The following is a 19916-nucleotide window of genomic DNA, read 5'->3' as shown; positions in this document are numbered from 1 at the left end:
TCCTTACCCCTGGTCTGAGCAGGCGTAGGGATTTTGACGCAGTGAAGGCGTAGAGTGACGCAGTGAAATGTTGTAAATTTCACTGCATGAGTTCATCGTATTTTGCGTGTGAACGCTCACCCTGCATACATTACCTGACGTAGGTATAATGTGATGCTGGGCTTTAGAACATGACGCACCTCCCTAGATGCGACATATTGTAAATTGGCCGCATTGATTGCACCGTTGCTGCTTAAATAAAGTGACGCAATGACGGCACAAGGGGCTTGTAAGTCTGCCCCTGGGTATGATAGACATACACCTGTAACCGTTACCACATATAGCGTGGGTACGCTGTGCCAACATTGGTTAGCACATTCCAGCGTTACTGCTGAGAAGGAGCATCTGTTCACAATTAGTGAAAAATGGACTTAATTGATTTCCTGCTGGGTCCACATCCTGTGAAAGGTAAACGTTCCATATTATTAGGCTTCATGATCTATTATAAAATGCAAACTTACTCAGAAAGAGAAACTGCTGCAATAATTAAAGAAACTAAGAGGAATTATGTAAAAAAAATAAAAAACAGTTAATAAAAAAGGCATGCAAACATACTCAAAATGGATGTACGCAAAAAGTACCATAAATGCCATCAGCCCATTACCTTGTGAAAGAAGACGAAGGTATTTTACAACTACAACAAAGATAAGCCATCAGACCGCTGCACTGGGCGCTACAAACATTAAAATCTGGTAAAGTGCCTTGGCAGTTCATGAATGGGAGGCCCATGTTTGAACCTTAGAAGTTGACAATTTACCAAAGTAATGGCTAAAAAAAGATGCCAATCATACCTTATTAAGTGTTGAGGAGGTAGAAAGTAGTAGCAGAAATCACACACATGATGTGGCTCCTACAAGAAGTAACCACCCTCATCACTACTACCTTTCATTTCTATGAGTCTCAAAAGCCCATGCCCTTGGATTGGTGTGAAGAACACTTTCCTGCCTCACGTTGTGGAATGAACACTGAACACCCCACCTCTGTTACTGCACTGAGAACCATAGAACACGGTGGGATGCACCCAGCGTGTTGTTCAACACCGCAATTTCCAATAATTAAATATGTTGGGTATGCCTAGTCTAAAACATCTTTAATTGTTTTTGATACATCATATGCAGAAATGATTAACTTCTGAGCGCATCGTGCGTGACGGAGTTGCTGTGGAGCATTCCAAATAAAATTAGGAAGTCTCCTACAAAGAACTTAGGGGCAGCTGTATCAAGATTCCATTTTGCGATTCCTAAATAGCGATTTTTAAGGAATCGCTATTTAGAAATTGCAAAATGGAATGTATGAAAAAAAATCGCTATTTTTTAGCGATTCCTTACACTTCCTTATTTGCGAATTCCCATTTTGCGAATTCGCAAATAAGGAATAATTTCCCATGCATTCCTATGGGCCTCCGGCCCATAGGAATGATTGTGAAGTAATTCTCAAATTGCGAATTCGCAATTTGCCAATCGCAATTTGAGAATTATTTCAAGGGTGCAGGGGTGTCTGAAAGACACCCTGCTGCACCCCTGAAATGTACATATGTGTGCATATGGCGCACATACATGCCCCATGGGCATGTGTGCGCATCACATGCCACCTTAAAAAATGCAAAATTGTGCATTTGTTGAGGACTTCGCAAATTACCATCAACTACAAGTTGGTGGTAATTTGCGATTCCTTAACCAAAATTCGCAAAAGAAAAATGCTACATACATAGGGGCAGATTTATGAAGGCCTTGCGCCGCCGATGCATCACTTTTTCCCATGTTAAAAATGACGCACCGGCGGCGCAAGGCCTTCATAAATCTGCCCCATAGCATTTAAGGAATCACAAAATTTGCGATTCCTTAAATGCTATGGCAAATTAAGGAATCGCTAATCTTTGCGATTTTTTAATTTGCATATTTTTGATACATTCAAAATCATGGAAAAAAAACATTTGCGATTTGCAAAGGCCGAAATTCTTTGAATTTCAGCCTTTGCGAGTCGCAAAATGCTTGATACATCTGCCCTTTAGTATTTCCTTCAGGCTTGGCTGAGCCTGAACTGCCTCACCAGAGACAATAAGCGCAGAAGGAAATCATTTCTATATACTGCACCAATGTGCATAAAGACCGCGGTTGGCCACAGAGAAAACCGTACAAGCCGACACCAGCTTACCAGGCAGCGTAGTATGTAGGCTGGTGTGGTCACTTCTGAAGGCACGAGGAGTGGTGAGTGGAGTCACAGACCACCACCTTTTGGCACTGGAGAGCTATCGGGGAGGAAAAAAGGTTCCAGATCTGGTCTGGCACCTGGAAATATTATGGGCCTCAAGCGTTCTCTTCGGTTTCAATGTCTAAACGTCCGCAATTCATCTCAGCCTTTGAGTGACGCAAAGTTGTTTTCTGAACCGGTTCCCCGGACAAAGGATTTATACATCCCAAAATGCATTGGGAAGGGACAACAACAATATGAATTCATCGTGGTTTATAAATATGATGTCATGCATATGTTACAAAAAACAATACATTTTGTACAGTATGTTTTATTATTATATGATTGTGGAGAGTTATTTGCAATAAAAAAAGAACGTTTTTTTTGAGATTACACTTGGAGTTTCACATTTTGAACGTGGTTATTGGCAACAATTTAAGATGTTTTAAATCAGCAAGGTTTTTGCTAATACCGCTGTGCGGGAAGGTGCCGGTGCGTGTTTATAACTGCATAACAGAATCATGCCACAATAAATGCCTCCATCTCCGGATTCTCTGGACCTATAAGACCTATTTCAATGCGTCTGCCCATCACCTTCACATCAGGGGTCGCCAAGCCAACAACGAAAGGTTGCTGCACTGATCACTCCTCTGCCACTTCCAGTGCTCCAACTCCTTTGGAAAACTAAAACCGGGATATCCTGGAAACTCGATTCCTTCGTAATGGATTGGGGGTGAAAAAAAGAATTTGTCTCAAATTTTGTTTCATACATAAAAAGGTAATTGAATGTCCCAGATTTCAGGGTACAAAATGATGAAAAGCATGCCAAAGGACGATTGTGCACCCAGCAACATAAAAAAAGAAACAAAATGATTTACTTGGTTTTCATTTGTTAGTTTATTAATGCAAATATAGCATTATATATTCTGTTATTAAAACACATATAGCATTATATATTATGTTATTAAAATACATATAGCATTATATATTCTTTTGTATGCAGTATTTTTTGCATGTTATGCTGTTTATATGATGTTTTAAATGCATTTATCTCAATTCACATTCTGTGACTGTTGTGAACATTGTGACAGCTCCCATTCAAGCTTTTCTATTTCCATTGTATGGTTCGATCAGTCTCTACTATTTCTATTCTCTGCATGTCCTCATACGCTTTCAACACGTCTTGCAAACTTATGAAGTTTTCAAGACGTGTTGCATCAGGTTCACTTACTGTCTAAGATGGCATGTTTTTGATGTTTACAATGCTGGTTACCTATAATGTATATGATAATCGAGAAAGCGCTGTTGTTTCCATTATCCTCTTCCATGCTCATGATGGCCCGGGCCATTATGAGTCACGGTGGGCGAGTGTGCACGACGGCCGGGGTCTGTCCGAGCCATGCCCAGGGTTGGAATGTCCCAGCACAGCAGCGGAATTCGCCATTACGAGTCACGGTGGGCGTGCGCGCACGACGGCCGGGGTCTGTCCGAGCCATGTCCAGGATTGGAATGTCCCAGCGCAGCAGCGGAATTCGCCATTATGAGTCACGGTGGGCGTGCGCGCACGACGGCCGCGGTCTGTCCGAGCCATGCCCAGGATTGGAAGGTCCCAGCACAGCAGCGGAATTCGCGCTGCAGCGAAGCGGTTATTCTTTAGCGTCGTTGATATTTAGTGTCTGCAAGCTCTCCATTTGTTTTCAGAATATCCGATACAATTGTTGATCAGATACTATAAAAACCCAAGTATTGAGTCACAGTTAGAAAGGGACTTCGCACAAACGCTATCACACCAGCGGTCACACAAGCAGTCACACCAGCGGTCACACCAGTTTGCAGCGCTTCAATCAGAGGCGAAATTGGGGACAGCAAGAAGTGGCCTTCAGCCGTTCATGGTTTATTTTACAGCCCTCAACAGGCTGCACTAGAGAATAGCTGGCTTTCTATTTCATAACGAAAACACAGGTATGCTGTGTGATGCATCTCAGAAACACACGCCTGCTATTAACTGCTTCAGCTAAAAATGTGGCACAGAGCTTAGAAACGGCCAGAAGGGGGTTAGGATGATAAAAACTCAACCTTGTTAGAAATCTTCATGCTGTTTTCTCTTTGAATTCTGCACAGTTAACATTCACATTATATGAACTACATTAAGATTCTAAAATAAACATTGTAAAATACATGTTTCTTAGTGCTAATTTGAGTGGGTTATTCTTTTACAAATTAAAGTTTGGAGTTCCATTGTGTCCCAGATCTCATTTTGTTGAACTGACTGTTAGTAGTAAACACCCAGGGGCAGATTTATGATAACTGGCGCATCCCCAGGGATGCGCCAGTTATTTTGCGCCGCAGCTCCGCCACCGATGGTGCGCCGCATTTACAATGCGGCGCACCATGGTGCAAAAACGGCACAGATGCGCGACGCATCTGTGCCGTAAAGGTGGCGCATTGCTGGAGCAAAGCTCGGGGGTGCCCTATCTGTCCAATGCTGCGTCAAGCCTTACGCCTGCTTCAAGCAGGCGCAGGGTTTTGACGCAGCATTGGCCTGAAAGTGACTGAGTGAAATCTTATAGATTTCACTCAGCCACTTTTGCGAGGCGCACCTGCCCCGGAACGCCAACCCTGCGCCGGAACGCCCACATGTGGCGAAGGGCTTTACAACGTGACGCATCTGCCTAAATTGGTCGTAGGGATGCGCCACGTTTACACCGCAGTTGCGTGATGCAAACGTGGCGCATTACCAACATAAATCTGCCCCTTACTACATAGTATTGTTCACTTGGTTGTGTACGGGTTGCAGTCCAACTTGATTTCTAGTTCAAATTGGTGCACTGATTGAGTCCTTGCACCAGGGGGTTAGAGACCCGACCCCTGAGGTAGAGGGGCTGTGCGAGGACACATGTGCTCCAAGGTCCTTCTCAGCCTCCTTTCTGTCAAGAATTTAGTGAGCAGACACAGAAAGGGATTATTAATGACAGAAGGCTAAGATGATTTGTTGTTTCAGTATCAACTGTTTGGTGTCTTTTCCCTGAACCTAGATTTCTTTTATCGGGTATGCATTTGTACAGCTTTGCCAGGGTTTGGTGGGACTGCACTTTCAAGCTATGCCTGATAACACGGTTAGGGTGGTGTCCCACTGGGTCTGGCTAAGAGTAGCTTCTACTGCGGGCAGGGTACTTTCACCAAAGGTTACCTATCCATGCTTGATTGCCATGTGTAGGAGGCTGGCTTGGTATATGATGCTCACTTATGGGAGTGTAGCACCCTGCACCACTCTAGACAACTCTTATGGTGATTTTAGTTGTCTTGGACAACCTAAGAAGCTCTCTAAGTGGTAGCTGTGGAGAGCAGCCTTCAGGCCTAGTCCAGAAGGAGTCTAAAGCAGCTTGTTTTACCAGTACGTAATCTTCTGGTATAGATTAAGTGAAAAAGAACCAAACAGTGTAGTTATAAAAAAAATGTATTTATTATTAGCACTCACTAACACAATGCAATATCTACTACCCAGAGATATAAACACAATACAAACAATACTTTGCCAAAAGAATTCGTAAATAGCACAAAATACAGTGTTCTCCAGGGGGAGACCAAACCGTTCACTAAAATAGCGGAATGTTATGTTAGTGGGAATTTATTAAGCGCGCGTACACCTGAGGGTTTCATGGCGCTGATTGCTGAAGTCAGATATGATCAGGATACTAGGCATATGCTTGCTCAAATAGCCATGTTTTCAAAGATTTCCTGAAGAGGAGGAGATCGTTACAACTTCTCAAAGCTAGAGGAAGGGAGTTCCAAAGTCTTGGGGCCCGATGAGAAAAACTACACCCTCCCTGACGGTTCAGTCTGAAAGACGGGGTGTTGGGCAGAAGATGGTGGGCTGAACGGAGGCTACGTCGGGGGTGTATTTGGTAAGTATGCGACTAATGAATCTAGGGCTGTTTCCATGGAAGGCTTTAAAGGCTAGGCAACCCGTCTTGAAGGATACTCGATGAGGTATCGGGATCCAGTGAAGTTGTGCCAGATAAGATCTAGCTGGCGACCACTTAGGCTGTTTATATATCAGTCTGGCTGCCTGGTTCTGAACCATCTGAAGCCGTTTTTGCAAACCAAGTGGAAGGCCAAGATAGATAGAGTTGGAGAAGTCAAGCCGTGACAGAATAAGTACAATCACCACCTGGATTAGAGCAGAATGGGTTAAGAGGTGGGCTATTTTCCTTATTTTCCGCAATTGATGGACACTGGAAGAGATCACGGAGCCAACCTGTCCGCGAAGCGAGAGGTCAGCATTCATAGTGATACCCAGGCTTTTCACGGAGGATGAAGGGATGGGGGAGGGACCAAGTTCAAGAGGCCAAAATTGCAGACTCCAACTGTTCTTGCTGTTCCCAGGCAGAACCAGCTCTGTTTTGCCAGGGTTGAGCTTCAGATGGTTCATATCCATCCAACGCTGGATATGAAGCATGGTTGATTGAAACTCACTCACGGCGTTAGGGGAGCTGAGGGAGAAGATAATCTGAAGATCATCTGCATAATTAAATACAGTGATATTTCTATTTTTTAGTGAATGAATCAAAGGTCTTAGGTAAAGATTGAAAAGCAGTGGGGATAACGAGGAATGCGATCTACGACTTAAGTCAAGAATGTAGAAGAGTCGGGAACCCAAGGAACCGCCCAAGGTATCTAGGAACCCCACGGAGGCCGAGTGCAAAGTGGGAACACTACAGAGTATTCAATGTAAGTCTATGGGCAAGTCGCCGTTGCAATTTTAAAAAAGGACCCTTCACAGCTGACCCTGAAGAAACATTGTGGAAGATGGAAGGTTGGATTCACCCCACCCGTGGATATCCCAGGAACCGGGATACACCAGGGAAGCCGGGTGCATAGGTGCGAAGCGACATCGGAAACCGCCGTAGACCACAATGAAGGACTTCAGAAAGATGCCGCTGATGAAGGTGAAAGTGTGCGGTGGAACCCAAAGGTGAATTCAAGATGAGGGGTACCTGCAAGCAAAGGGGAGAGAGTCTATGCCACTGAAGAGTGTCCAGGAGGCACGGAAGACGATTGCCCACCGATTTTGTGAATGCAGGAGAGTTGACTGTGCCCTTGAAGTTGCCGCTGCACGGACCAGGCGACATTGAGGAAGAAAAGGAGCCGTTCACGAGCTGTCCCACGTTGGATGTCGAGAGCCACGGGGTCAGTGACCGGCAGGAGCACCAACAAGCCTTGGCAGCGGTAAGAGACAGTGGATGAAAAAGGTGCAGTGAAGGGACCAGCAAGGTGTAAGTGACTCACCACAGGCAGGCAAACTGGAATCAAAGATGACCCTCAAGAGGACCCATAGGCCGAAGGCATAGGCGTCGCAAGAGGAGCAGCTCACCAAAGGATGAAGGCCCACGGTGTGCAGGATGCGGTGCAGGCGAAGATCTTGGTTACAGAAGTGTGGCTCACTGGTTAGAGGAGGCAGACCCGGACGCTGAGATCAGACCTGGGACCAGGGTTCAATTCCCGACGCGGCAGGGTCTTGAGCCCAAAATGTCCACGGACTCGGTAATTCTCGCTTCGGTGCCTACTCAAATCACAGGTTCACACTCTGCAATTCTGGGCAATAGCTTGCTTAATCTCCACTACGGCCCCCTGCGGCGGGATGCCTGGCTTTCACCTTGGGGATACCCAGTAGGGGCTATCTCACTGGGAAAAACCAGGACCGGTTCCCAATGCAAAGCGCTTTGAGACCTGGCGGTGATATTGCGCTATATAAAAACCCATCCATCCATCCATCCATCCAGAGGATGCTTGGAGCTGGAGGAGAGAGTAAACAAGCCTTGGCAAAAGCAAGTCAGCACTGTACACAGGGGTACTGCTCCAGTGGCTCCGACAAGGGATACTAGCCTCCAACTTGCTCGGAAGAGAGTGCAGGCCTGGAAGGAGTTGCAGAACCACCACCTGTGTTGCTGAACCTTTCAGAGTCCGTAGGAGCACACAAACTGCATACTGGTCAGCTTTGCTGCGGTGCCTGCAGATGCAGGGAAAAGACTACTTCACTCCAGTGGCGATTCCTTCAGGTGACTTGGATGTCCACAGGCCTTGGAGGGATCATGTATGGAGCACAGGCACAGACGTTGCAGCAGACTTGCAGGACGACGATGAGACCAGGAGCAGCAGGAGTCTTCCCAGTTGCAGTCTCGGTTCCCCAAAGTGAAGTCCAGCGACATTCAGGGTGCCCAGATGGTCGAAGTTGAAGTGGTGTTGGATTTGAATCCTGTCCCACGACAAATCTAAGGGACCACCCACAGGTAAGGGTTGGAACGTTCAGGGGTTCCTCCCAGAGGAAGTAGTGCACCGTGTCCTTGGTCCAGTTTTGCGCCAGACCAGGAGACAACGGCTCTCTGAACTGGAGTATGACCCTGAAAGCAGATCCTACTTTCCTACACTATGTATGAAAGATTGAAATTACAAACAGACAGGCAATACTGTTAATTTCTGGTGCTTATGAGTGCGGGACATTTTGGTCTCCTCCTGGGTTTTGTTTCCTACGTGCACATCTCTAGGAATGGATATCTTGCCCTTTTCAATGTCATATCTTGAACCATTATCATGAATGCCAAGGACTGCACAGGGACACGATGCAACCGATTTTGGCAAGACAGAGCGGCATCAGATGACTAAGTTTCACTTCAGATTGAGACGGACTTGGAACCTGTGTGAACGCTATGAATGCAAGCAGCATCCATTCAGCATTATTCATAACTGAGGGCCTCCAGTTTCTGTCTTTACCAGATGGTCAGAGAGGCATGACCTTTACAAAAAGGAAGCTGGCCATTTGTGTTAAACAACTTGGCAAACATCTACGTACGCTTAATTTGTCATCAAATGACTCTCTTGGGCTTTCTTTTGGATGGATTCATTCTAAGTTTTCACGTCTCTACTTAGGTCTTTTACTCACCCCTGATTAGGACATGCAGCGACTTCTAGTCTGACAATTCATCCCATGATGCGTCTCATCTTTGACAGAACAGAAAAGCCTTTTCTGAAATAGACCTTAACATAGGTTTAAGAGGATTCTCCAGCAAGCAAAGTTTTGTTTTTCATTTTAGTACAGTTGATTAGGTTTTGTAGATTCAACTTATAAAATTATAAATATGTGAAGAGATTACAAGTCATCTTAAATCCATTACATCATTACAAAGCATCACAGGAGTGAGTTTAGAACAATTGTGACATTACATTCAATACATTTTGTATAAAGTAGAGGCTCAAGAATCTACAAGATCAGGAATGATTTTTCAATTAAATTAAAATGTTTTCTTAAAAGTAAACTACAGCAAGGCATACTGCATTTGAGAAAGCTTAAAGAAAGAATGCCTTGACAGGGGTAGACATGTTGTTTAGTGTGAACACGTGTTGGAATTATCAAGAGAGACTGGACAGAAATAAAGGTACATCAAGAGTGAATACTTACGGAGTTCTAGAGGTGCAGAAAGAAGCGACAAGCGTTAATTAACAGGCAGTGTTACACGGGTCTCTTGGAGTATGTGCATATATGACAAAGCTAGTGCTGCATCACACAATGAAGTAACAAGGAAGTAGATACAGTGCGCTCATAATAAAGCTCCAGCTCGGCAACAGAACAGGGGCCGTGTTGTACAACACCATTACACGCTTGAAAGCTTTACTCTAGATGTTACACACAGATTGTTGTGCACTATTAGGGTTGCCACAACCATATATACCTTGAAGTGTCTGAAGTGTTTACCCACCATAGCAGACGAACCCCCAGACTTAGAATTTTGAAAGCTTTATTATTCCAATGTGGCTGTCAAGTTAAACCAGTTTTGAATGGCCAGCCCAAAGAGGTTAAAGGGAAAAAATGCTCGGTGTCCTCTACATAGACAATTGACAAATTAGAATGACCCGGGTTCAGGTGACAATGAATTGTCTGCATTAAGGACCTTAGGGTGATCAGCGGTGTACACATCAAAGAGAGGAGGCACTTCTATGTACCCCTGCTTTAGTCCATTGCTAGTAAAAATAAATATGCCATTAAACAGCCACGGTTTGCCCACACACCTCCACTCAGGGACACTTATGTGTTCCGCCAGAGCATCACTATCCAATGGGCAGTTAGTTGCACAGGCACATCACCCTCTTGTCTATGCAAAACAGGTTTCACAGGAGCACTACCCAAGTGCTAGGCCTAGCAAGTTTTCCAATGTACCTTTCTTTGTGAGTCTGTACACAACAGATTCCCCCAGGTGCACCTCCATGTGATCAAGCATAGCTTCCCAAAATGTTCAAAATGTACTATCCTAGGCTAATCGCTTTAGCCTTCTGTGCCGTAGTCCCCTTGTTTTCAAACATTCTGAGTGCCAGTAACACTGTGTACAAACAAATAATTAATTTGCATCACTGCTTAATCACCGCTCACAAATCTTCATGGCATTACCACAATCACAGTGTGATTGCGACCTGGCTACATTCTAAGAGCCTCACATTATACCGTCACTTGAGGTAGATGCACCTTCAAGAGAAGAAGCAAACCGACAGCACTGTACAAACATACCAGAGGAACATTTATATTGGCCTATTCACTAGCGCCTATCAACTCCTCGCCAAAAGACCAGGCTGCTGTCTGCCACCAGAAGCCAAAACCTACTGTGTCCTTGATATCTCCGATTTATTGGTCTATGGCTATTTTTTCTTAGTAAGAAAACTACAGAACTCCTTGCCCACTGGAACCTGCACAAAGACAAATAGATGAAGCAAACAATAGATGGCACCAGAAACAAGCATTCAGAAGACCGGAGATGCAGTGAAAAAGAATGTCAAACATTATTGAACCCAAACTTAAGCTATATTACAAATACACAAATGTAAGTACAAATACCCAAACCGGGAAACCAGGGCATCAAAAGAACTCACCGAAGAACTATATTCTTTTCCCCTGGTTAGTGGATCATTTTATCAGAGCTTACTACAAATCAAATGCATCAGCTACTCCTCCAGCTTCATCCTCGAAGTCCCTGGAGTTTCCTAAATTTCAAACCCTATCGGCATGGAAATATTCCAAAATAGAGAGGATTATGAAGCCCTCTGTGGGCTCCACCCATCTAACTTCATGAAATAACACACCAATGTACTGGTTCTATCCAAAATGAAATTCCTTGTTCAAAAAGGCAACATTCCCAAACCACCAAGCAATCAGCATCCAACTACTAAAAATGTTGTAGTTTGGCTGGATTTGTGTTTATCATGATTTCATTGTTGTATCGATGTGGATTTTGTAACTTCAGAATGAGTGGATTGGTGTCTGTTTAGAGACCGAGTATGAGCAAATGCTTCCCCACATTCACTGCACGCATAAGGCTTCTCTCCGGTGTGTATTCTCTGATGCTTGACTAGAGCTCGAGAGTCCGCAAATCTCTTCTCACACTCGCTGCATGCTAAGGGCTTCTCCCCAGTGTGAATTTGTTTGTGTTTATGCAATGATCCACGATCAGCGAATCTCTTCCCACATGTATTGCATGCATACGGTTTCTCTCCAGTATGTGTTCGCCGATGGATAGTCAACTGATGTGAATGTCTGAAGCTCTTGTCACACTTCCTACACGAATACGGTTTCTCGCCCGTATGCAATGTTTGATGTGCTCTCAGAGCACTCGACGTTGTGAACCCCTTGCCACATTCACAGCATGGATATGGTCTTTCGCCGGTGTGAAGTCGGTTGTGAATGACCAGAGTTCCTGAGTCAGTAAAACTCTTCCCACATTTTTTACATGTGTAGGGTTTAATGCCAGCGTGGAGTCGATGGTGTCTCGTTAAGTGCTGTGGATGTCTAAAATTCTGACCACACGTAGTGCAAGTATATGGTTTTTCTTGTGTGTGTGTTCGCTGGTGCGATTGTAGATCCTTCAGACTCCGGAAACCTTTCCCACATTCACTACATGAATATGGGGTTTCTCCTAAGTGTATCATCTGATGCACAGCTAAATTCCCTGACTGGCTGAATGCTTTTCCACATTCATTGCAGGCATATGGCTTTACACCCGTGTGCAATTGCTCATGAGTTTTAAGGGTAAATTTATTGGCAAAAAGTTTCCCGCATTTGGTACATGGACATGGTTTTACTCCAATGTGTATCTTCTGGTGTGCTTTCAAATTTGAGGGTTGTCTAAATGATTTATCACATTCACTACACGGATAAGGTTTCGCATCCGAGTGTGAAAATGTGTGCGATTCCAAATGTGATTTTCTTTTGAAGCTCTTTGGACATTCACTGCAACCATATGGTCTCTCTTCGTTCTGCTTCTGTCCTGTGTGAGTTCTCTGGTGCTTCCAGAGTCCAGGCGAGTTGAAAAAGCTTTCCCCACATTTGCTGCATTTATAGGACTTTACTCCTGAATGTATCTTCTTGTGATTTGCCAAAACACCAGGATGGCTGTAACTCTTTCCACAATCTGTGCACAAGTATGGTTTTTCCCCTGTATGTGTTCGTTCATGAGAACTCAAGCCATCAAGCCGTGCAAAACTCTTTCCACACTCACTGCATGTGTACGGTTTCTCTCCGGTGTGTGTTCGCTTATGGGTGGTCAGATCAGTAGGGTGGCCGAAACACCTCTCACACTCACTGCATTTATAGGGTTTCTCCCCTGTGTGAACTCGCTTGTGAAGTTTCAAGCACGATGTATCACGAAAGCCCTTCCCACATTCTTCACATTTATGGCGCTTCTCTCCTGTGTGAATGACACTATGTATTTTTAAATGTGAGGCACCTATAAACTTCTTCCCACATACGCTACAAACATACGGCTTCTCCCCAGTATGTGTTCGTCTGTGTATCGGCAGATGTGATGACTGGCTGAACCGTTTTCCACATATATCACATGAAAAAGGTTTCTCTCCTGTGTGAATCCTCTGGTGTATCAGAAGATGTGATAAAGGATAGAAACTCTTCCCACATTCACTACATGTGTAGGGTTTCTCTCTTTTCTCTCCCGTATGGGTTCTTCGGTGACTTCTCAGGCCATCTCTCCTATTGAAGCTTCTCCCACACTCGTCACATGCATAAGGCTTCTCTCCTGTGTGCGTCCTCTGGTGTGTGAGAAAGTGTGATGGAGACGAGAAAGTCTTTCCACATTCACTGCACTCACGCACATATTTTCGTTTGTTAGCTTTATCCTCCTGTTGATGTTCACTTGTAGCATCTTTACCTTTGGACGTTGATGAAGTCATGGCTGAATGGATCTTTTTGTGCCTACTGAAGACAGACGTATTTCGGAATGTTTTCCCACATTCCGTACATTCAAACATTTTCTTATTTACTGTTTGTTTTTCTGAGTTTGGTTTCTGCTTAGTTTGCTTATGAGAAAAAAGCTCATGGTTCGGCCCTGGATTTTTTTCACCTGACAAACGATCACTTTGCTCCGGTTCTGCGTGGGTCGTCTGTTCACTGTTGGAGTTTAATTTGCCTTTAGTTTGCTCATATTCAGAGGACTGATGCAGCGTTTCTTTTACTGCGGATGTAGCCCTTTTTTTCTTGTTCGTTGCTTTCCAGGTTTCTTTCTGCAGAACCAATGCTTTAATTTCTTCTGGTGCCGATGTATCCATTTTCATTTTTTCCGTAAGGGTTTTACTACACTGTGTTTCATGTGTATTCATATGCCCAGCATCTGTAAAGCAAACAGAAAATAAGATCTGGATTTAGAACACAGCCATGTGGATTATAGATTTTTTTTACTAGTTGCGTTTTGTTGTTTCCATACACAACTTACAGTACAGAAAACATAAAACTTAGAAACTACCCACCCATCAATATCAGTATGCCCTTACATGATTTTATATATATATATTTCCCACACCATTCCTCCAGCTGGAGAAGCAGAACGGGTCGCACTCCACAGGTCGTTTTGCATTTTTTTTAAATTTTCTTACATTCTCTTAAGATTTAACACGGGCAGCTGTAAAGATCTACGCGTTTCGGTATTCCAGCTACCTTGCTCACGATCAACCGACCACTTGGCTCCCCCCTCATGTTATACTGAATTACATACCACATCATTTCCTGTTTGGGGTTTGCCAGCGCCTCTATGCTTTCTGGGAGATGTAGTTTTTATGTTACATATACAGTTCTTTGTCAATTCATTTGCTCATTATTATGCTAATTTACATTCATTTTATATACATTAAAACATGTGTGTTGGCGAACTCCGACATTCATCCAAATTGGTTCCCTCTAGTGGGATTACTTTAATTTTCTATACGTTGTTGACTTTCTTACTTCCTTATTTTCAAAGCTTATACATACCCTCTAGTGCAGTGGTTCCCAAACTCTTGACTCCTGAGGACCCCCATTGAGTCACCACTGGAAGCCGGGGACCCCTGAGCAATTTGTAGGATTTAAATTTCAAACGTTAAAACAGTAATTCGAAAAAATTTAACACAAGCCCCTATCACTATGGGAACATCACTTTTTGCGATGTTCCTGTGGCGCTAGAGGCTTCACTTATTTACAAGGCACCATTAAGACACTTAACGTGGTTTAACGGTACCTTGTAAATAAGAGCCCCTTTCACACAATGCTTAGCGTGAAAGGGATGGGCAGTGGGTGCTGCGGTGGGCGTTTCCCCTGCAACACCCATTGATTTTGACGCTGCCCCCTATTTACAAGGGCAGCGTAAATGGGAGGCAGCGCCAAAATTAGGACCAGGGAAAACCTGGCCTTAACTTGGCGAAACAAGGAGAAATACTTTATTTCTCCACGTTTTTGTAAAACGCCTTGGATTGTTTATGTTCAGGAAGGTGACCCTTCCTGCACATCAACAATCTTAAAAAAAGACATTTGTAACTTTCATGTGTGCTGCATTAAGCAGCACACATAGAAGTGACAAAACGACATTTCAAGATTGTTAATGTGCAGGAAGGGCGACCTTCCTGTACATAAACAATCTTCTGCTGTTAATTGTAGCGCCAGCGCAGGGGAAACGCAGGGCTGCACTATATTCTTGTAAATATGGTGCAGACCTGCGTTTCTGAAGTAGAGTAACAACACTCTCCGCCACTTCTGTTGTATTTTATATTGAAAGAATTTGCAAGAAAATGAAAAAGGTTAATGAGAAAGTTGGTGCTGAATTTCCATGACTAACTTTTCAATGGTTAGTTTTATTTCGCAGTACAAGGCTCCTGCTTCTGCCAGGGCCAGACTGAAACCCAAAGCAGCCCTGGCAAATGATTTCAGACCAGTCCCCATACGGTGCACACCAAGTGCAGTGAGTGAGCCTGACCACTACAAAGGGGGCTTTGGGAGGTTCTCCCCCCCAAAAATTTAGGAAACAATGGTGTCGTCTACAACACATTTATCATTATATATTGAATTATATTCGCTTTTAAAGAATAATAAATGAAGACCTGACTATGTACCAGAATACGACAATCTTTCTGGGGGTTCTTCAATGATTCCCCCACTATCACCCTTCAACAGTGCTTCTCATCTCTCCATAACCCCTCTGTCACGTGTATTTCATTTTTTATAGCATCTCTCATATCATTATAGGATGTCAGAGCACTTTACATCCTACGCATATAGGAGACAGTGAATCATACGTATAAATCAGTGAATAGAACATTTTACATAAGGCAAAGGAGACTACAAGGAGTAGAATTTACATGGTATTCATACTGGTAGGTATTTTTAATGAGTGCTTGGTCTGAAGAAGCACAAACTCAGGATTCAGAACATAACAGTGGTTAGCATTGACTTTAAAAATCAAAATTTAAAATGTATTTCCACACAAATAACACTTTTTAGCAGCATCAGGATAATGAAAGACTGGGAAAAAACAAGTCACCAACTTGCAGTTTGATGACAGTCTATAGGTCACTGTGCTAGATTAAGATTGTCACAAAAGAATCTCTGTGACAAAAGCAGTAACCCAATGACCTATGCATATAAAATACTTTTTTTTAAATGCATGGTGCACTTTCTTTGCAGTAGGCATATTAACCCTCTGTGCTACATTAGATAAGTCAAAGCTGCCACTGGACAAAACTCGTCTCTCTCCAGCAGGGACATTATTCACTGGCGTTATCTCAACACTTTTATTGTTCTTTGAAAACAAACTGCTAATTATACAAGATACTTTGCAGTGCTTTTAAGACTGCTGCCTGCGGACCCCCTGGGAATGTGTCAGGGACCCCTGGGGGTCCGCGGACCACAGTTTGGGAAACACTGCTCTAGTGGGTTAACTATATGTGTACGTATATTAATAAAAAGTTCACTACCAATTCCTTCCAGCAGCAAATCTGGTGGTTCAGCTGCAGGGCGCCACACCCGATGTGAGCACTACAGTAACAGCGAATGGAACCAGAGTGGAAGGAATATATATATATATATATATATATATATATATATATATATATATATATATATATATATATATATATATATATATATATATATATATATATTTGCGTACACATATTACAGGGTGTTAGGTTGTGTACAATTAATCTGATAAACTGTACATATTACAAAGATACCAATCATTAACAAAAGTAGCCATTTAACTCTTCCTCTAAAGCGGTTTGTTGTCAGGCTTGGGTCTTACAGCCTCAGGATCGGTTCCCAATCAAGAGTCACTTTAGAGAAAATTTGAAGAATAGTGCCCTCACGATCTGTCAACAAGAGTTCAAAGAGAAAATGCAAGCTTTCTTTGAAAGTTTCAAGTGAGTGGTTTTTATTTTTTTGCTTACATCTGCGGAAAAAGGACAGCCGACACGTGTTTCGCCCTAGTGGCCTATTGGTCGTGGGCTTTTTCAAGGCAAAAGTCAGTTGTACGAACAGGTTGCATTCATGATGCTGTAAGAAGCCGGTATGTAATGGTTCATAAGACAAAATATAGCTCTTGGTGGCCACATCTCCGTTGTACAAGCCTCAAAGCTGGCTTTGACTTTCCTGCACTGGATCGGGGTTGGGGGAAGGGGAGGGGGGATTCGTGGCACCACTGTTGTTCCCTTCACCGGGTGGTCTTTTATCAGCCTTGGTAATTCACCTACAGTGCCACTACACCAGCAGTGATGCTGGTGGAAGTCTCTAGGGCCACTGAAAAAATGACACTACTCCCACCAGCGAGTCTAGTCTGTGGGAGGTCAGATATCAAATATGCAAATCTACACGCATAGGTTTACACATATAATTTGGCGTAGAATTCTGTATTTCGGTAATTCATACATAGTTCCAGGCGTACACTTGTAGTTCTGAAATTCATACATAATTCCAGGCGTACACTTGTGAAGCTCCAAAAGTAGCATCCTACTAGCATTAGTAGTGCATTCGTAATTGTACATAGTGTACTATTATAAGTGTGTAATCGCTTAACCAAAGTACTTGCGCACTTTGTTTCTTTTCCTTTTCTTCTCCAAAGGGAGTGTGTATTACCTTGTGGAAAAGCCACTTCTCCTAAATAACAGACCCATTTTGGGAGAAGTATTCATTGCTTATTGCCACCTTGGGAACAGAATTAGGCCGGTCTTCCTATCCTCGTCCTTCACATAAATAAATCCCTGACTTCTTCCCGAGTAAGACTAGGGCAAGGAAACCCATGTAAAGGCTCAGAAACTCACACGTAGGTAGATGTATTAACATTTTGGGGATATTCCCTCTCAGCAACTTGAAGCCTCTACACATTGGAGCATGTTTACTTTCAAGTAATATTACAGAACACTGGTGTAATAATACTTGTGAGCAGATGAACCGATGAGCGTAAATTTGAGTTTGTGAGTACAGAACGTGTAATTGCACACAGCACCAATAGCTTTTTTAGTGTGTAAGTTGAATGTGCATGGGGCACTTTAGCGCCAAGAAACTCCTTTTTATACAGATGTGCAGTGTGCTTTCAAAAATCCTGCATGCAACTCAATTTTCACTTGTGTGTTTATTTTGTAAATGCAGTTGCCATAAATTTGTGATGAAATCACTCACAATGTTGGCGCATGAAAAAACCGTTTCCACAGGAGCTAAACTGTAAATACGAGAGGGCATTATTGCCTATACAATATACACCAGGATGAAAGGCTGAGCAGATGTACCGAGATACATAGCTGTCCTTTCTGGTTGCACCCAAATCTGTGCAGAGGACTCCAAAAACTCCTGCTATGTCTTTTTTTTTTTTTTTTTAAATAGTTTTTATTGAAGCATAGTAGGCAATCCACATTGGAAAAAAACAAATGACATATCAAGTACAAAAATCATCAGATGCCATACATAACATCACACGTTAAATACTGGTGTACACAGTAGGATTGCGAATTGAGCATTTAGAATGTTACAAGGCTCAACATTTTGAAATACAGCAACATAAAACAGAAGTAACATCAGAGAAATTTAAAGCAAAGTAAAAAACAAAAAAATCAAAATCATATCTACGAGATTGCAAGACCAATACAGTCAGCCGGTTCGCGATGTGTCAAATACCACCATGGGCAATGTCATCAGCACAGCCCTGACAAACTCCACTAAGCACCCCGCATCCCTGGGATGGGCATCAAGATAGAACAAACACAAGTGAGCATTAATAAAAAGGGCAGTGGACTGAACAGATAAAAATACCCCAATGAATAGCAGTCGAGACACAATAATTGTTGCGGAGGACAATGTACCACCAGACGACATACACTCAGCCTCGTGAATCGTGGGGCAAGCGCAAGCAGCACGCACAGCAATGTGTTGTCGAGTGCGGCTTACGAGCCGCTCTTGCTCTAGCCCACCCCGGTCGACGTGATAGGATGAAGTGACTGGGAAGGTGTTTCTCGAGCGAGTTTCGCAATGTATTGTCGGTATGGACCCCAAATGTCAGTTGGGCGGGAAGTAGTTGGAAGTTGTTCCGAATATTCCACACTATTCACATTGCAGTAGGCCACACTTCCAAGCCATGAGGCAGGGGTGTGGAATTGTTTAAAAAATCTACTTGTCCAAGGGACAAAATTGTATACAAATCTACTTGTCCTGCAAAAAAATCTACTTGCCTTACCTGTTTACTGAATCAATAAGATAGGCAGGCAAAAGTGTAAATTAGGTTGTAGACCGTGCGTTTTAGACATTCAATAAATTAAAGCTTCCATTTGGGAGAACAGTGTCAACAAAAGTTGCATATTCGAATCAGAAATTCCCAGTATAATGTACACCATGGTAATGTGTAAGTCAGTATTCCATATTTACAGGATAACATTTTTACATAAGGTTTTTACAAACAATATAAAACGCAGTCACATCGGCTAGAACCAAGCTGCTACCCACAATGCATTTAAGATTCATGCAATAGTCAGGGGTGGATATGAATGTGATCTGTGATTATGTCTAGATTAGGGTGTCCTGCTTAGGAAAGCATGACATTTCTAGCTGTCCTGGGACGGGTAGGAGACAATTCCTTTTTTCCAAAGGGATGGGTCTTCAGATTTCAGCCCCACTTAGTTTTCAGATTTCAGCCCCACTTAGATCTAAACATCATCTCTGAAAGTGTGTAAGGTTTTCATTTGGATGACTCAATCTTTGACACTGTGATACATATCGGGAAGTTTGGGGTGGGGAGGCACACTTAGACCTATGCTGTAGAAGTCTTACCAACATTACACAGTCAGTCCTAGAAGCATTATTAGGGAATGAAGTGCCCTATGCAGCTGCATGTGAAATAAATCACTAA

The 19916-nt window shown here is 43.2% G+C and overlaps 1 protein-coding gene across 1 annotated transcript in view; it reads right to left on the bottom strand.

Annotated features, from left to right (window-relative positions):
* Positions 1–3102: 3102 nt before the first annotated feature.
* The window catches only part of LOC144817654 (uncharacterized), a 36522-nt gene continuing 19708 nt past the window's right edge, over positions 3103–19916 (bottom strand). The window contains exon 2 of the mRNA XM_078674379.1: positions 3103–13892. Within this exon, the coding sequence (XP_078530505.1) occupies positions 11482–13881 (2400 nt within the window). The 5' untranslated portion in view covers positions 13882–13892 and the 3' untranslated portion in view covers positions 3103–11481. The remainder of the gene's footprint in view (positions 13893–19916) is intronic.

The sequence above is a fragment of the Lissotriton helveticus genome, chromosome 2_1 (assembly GCF_964261635.1).
Source record: "Lissotriton helveticus chromosome 2_1, aLisHel1.1, whole genome shotgun sequence".
NCBI classification, from domain to species: Eukaryota; Metazoa; Chordata; class Amphibia; order Caudata; family Salamandridae; genus Lissotriton; species Lissotriton helveticus.
The sequence above is the reverse complement of the archived record's forward strand: the minus strand, read 5'-3'. Positions and strand labels throughout refer to the sequence as shown.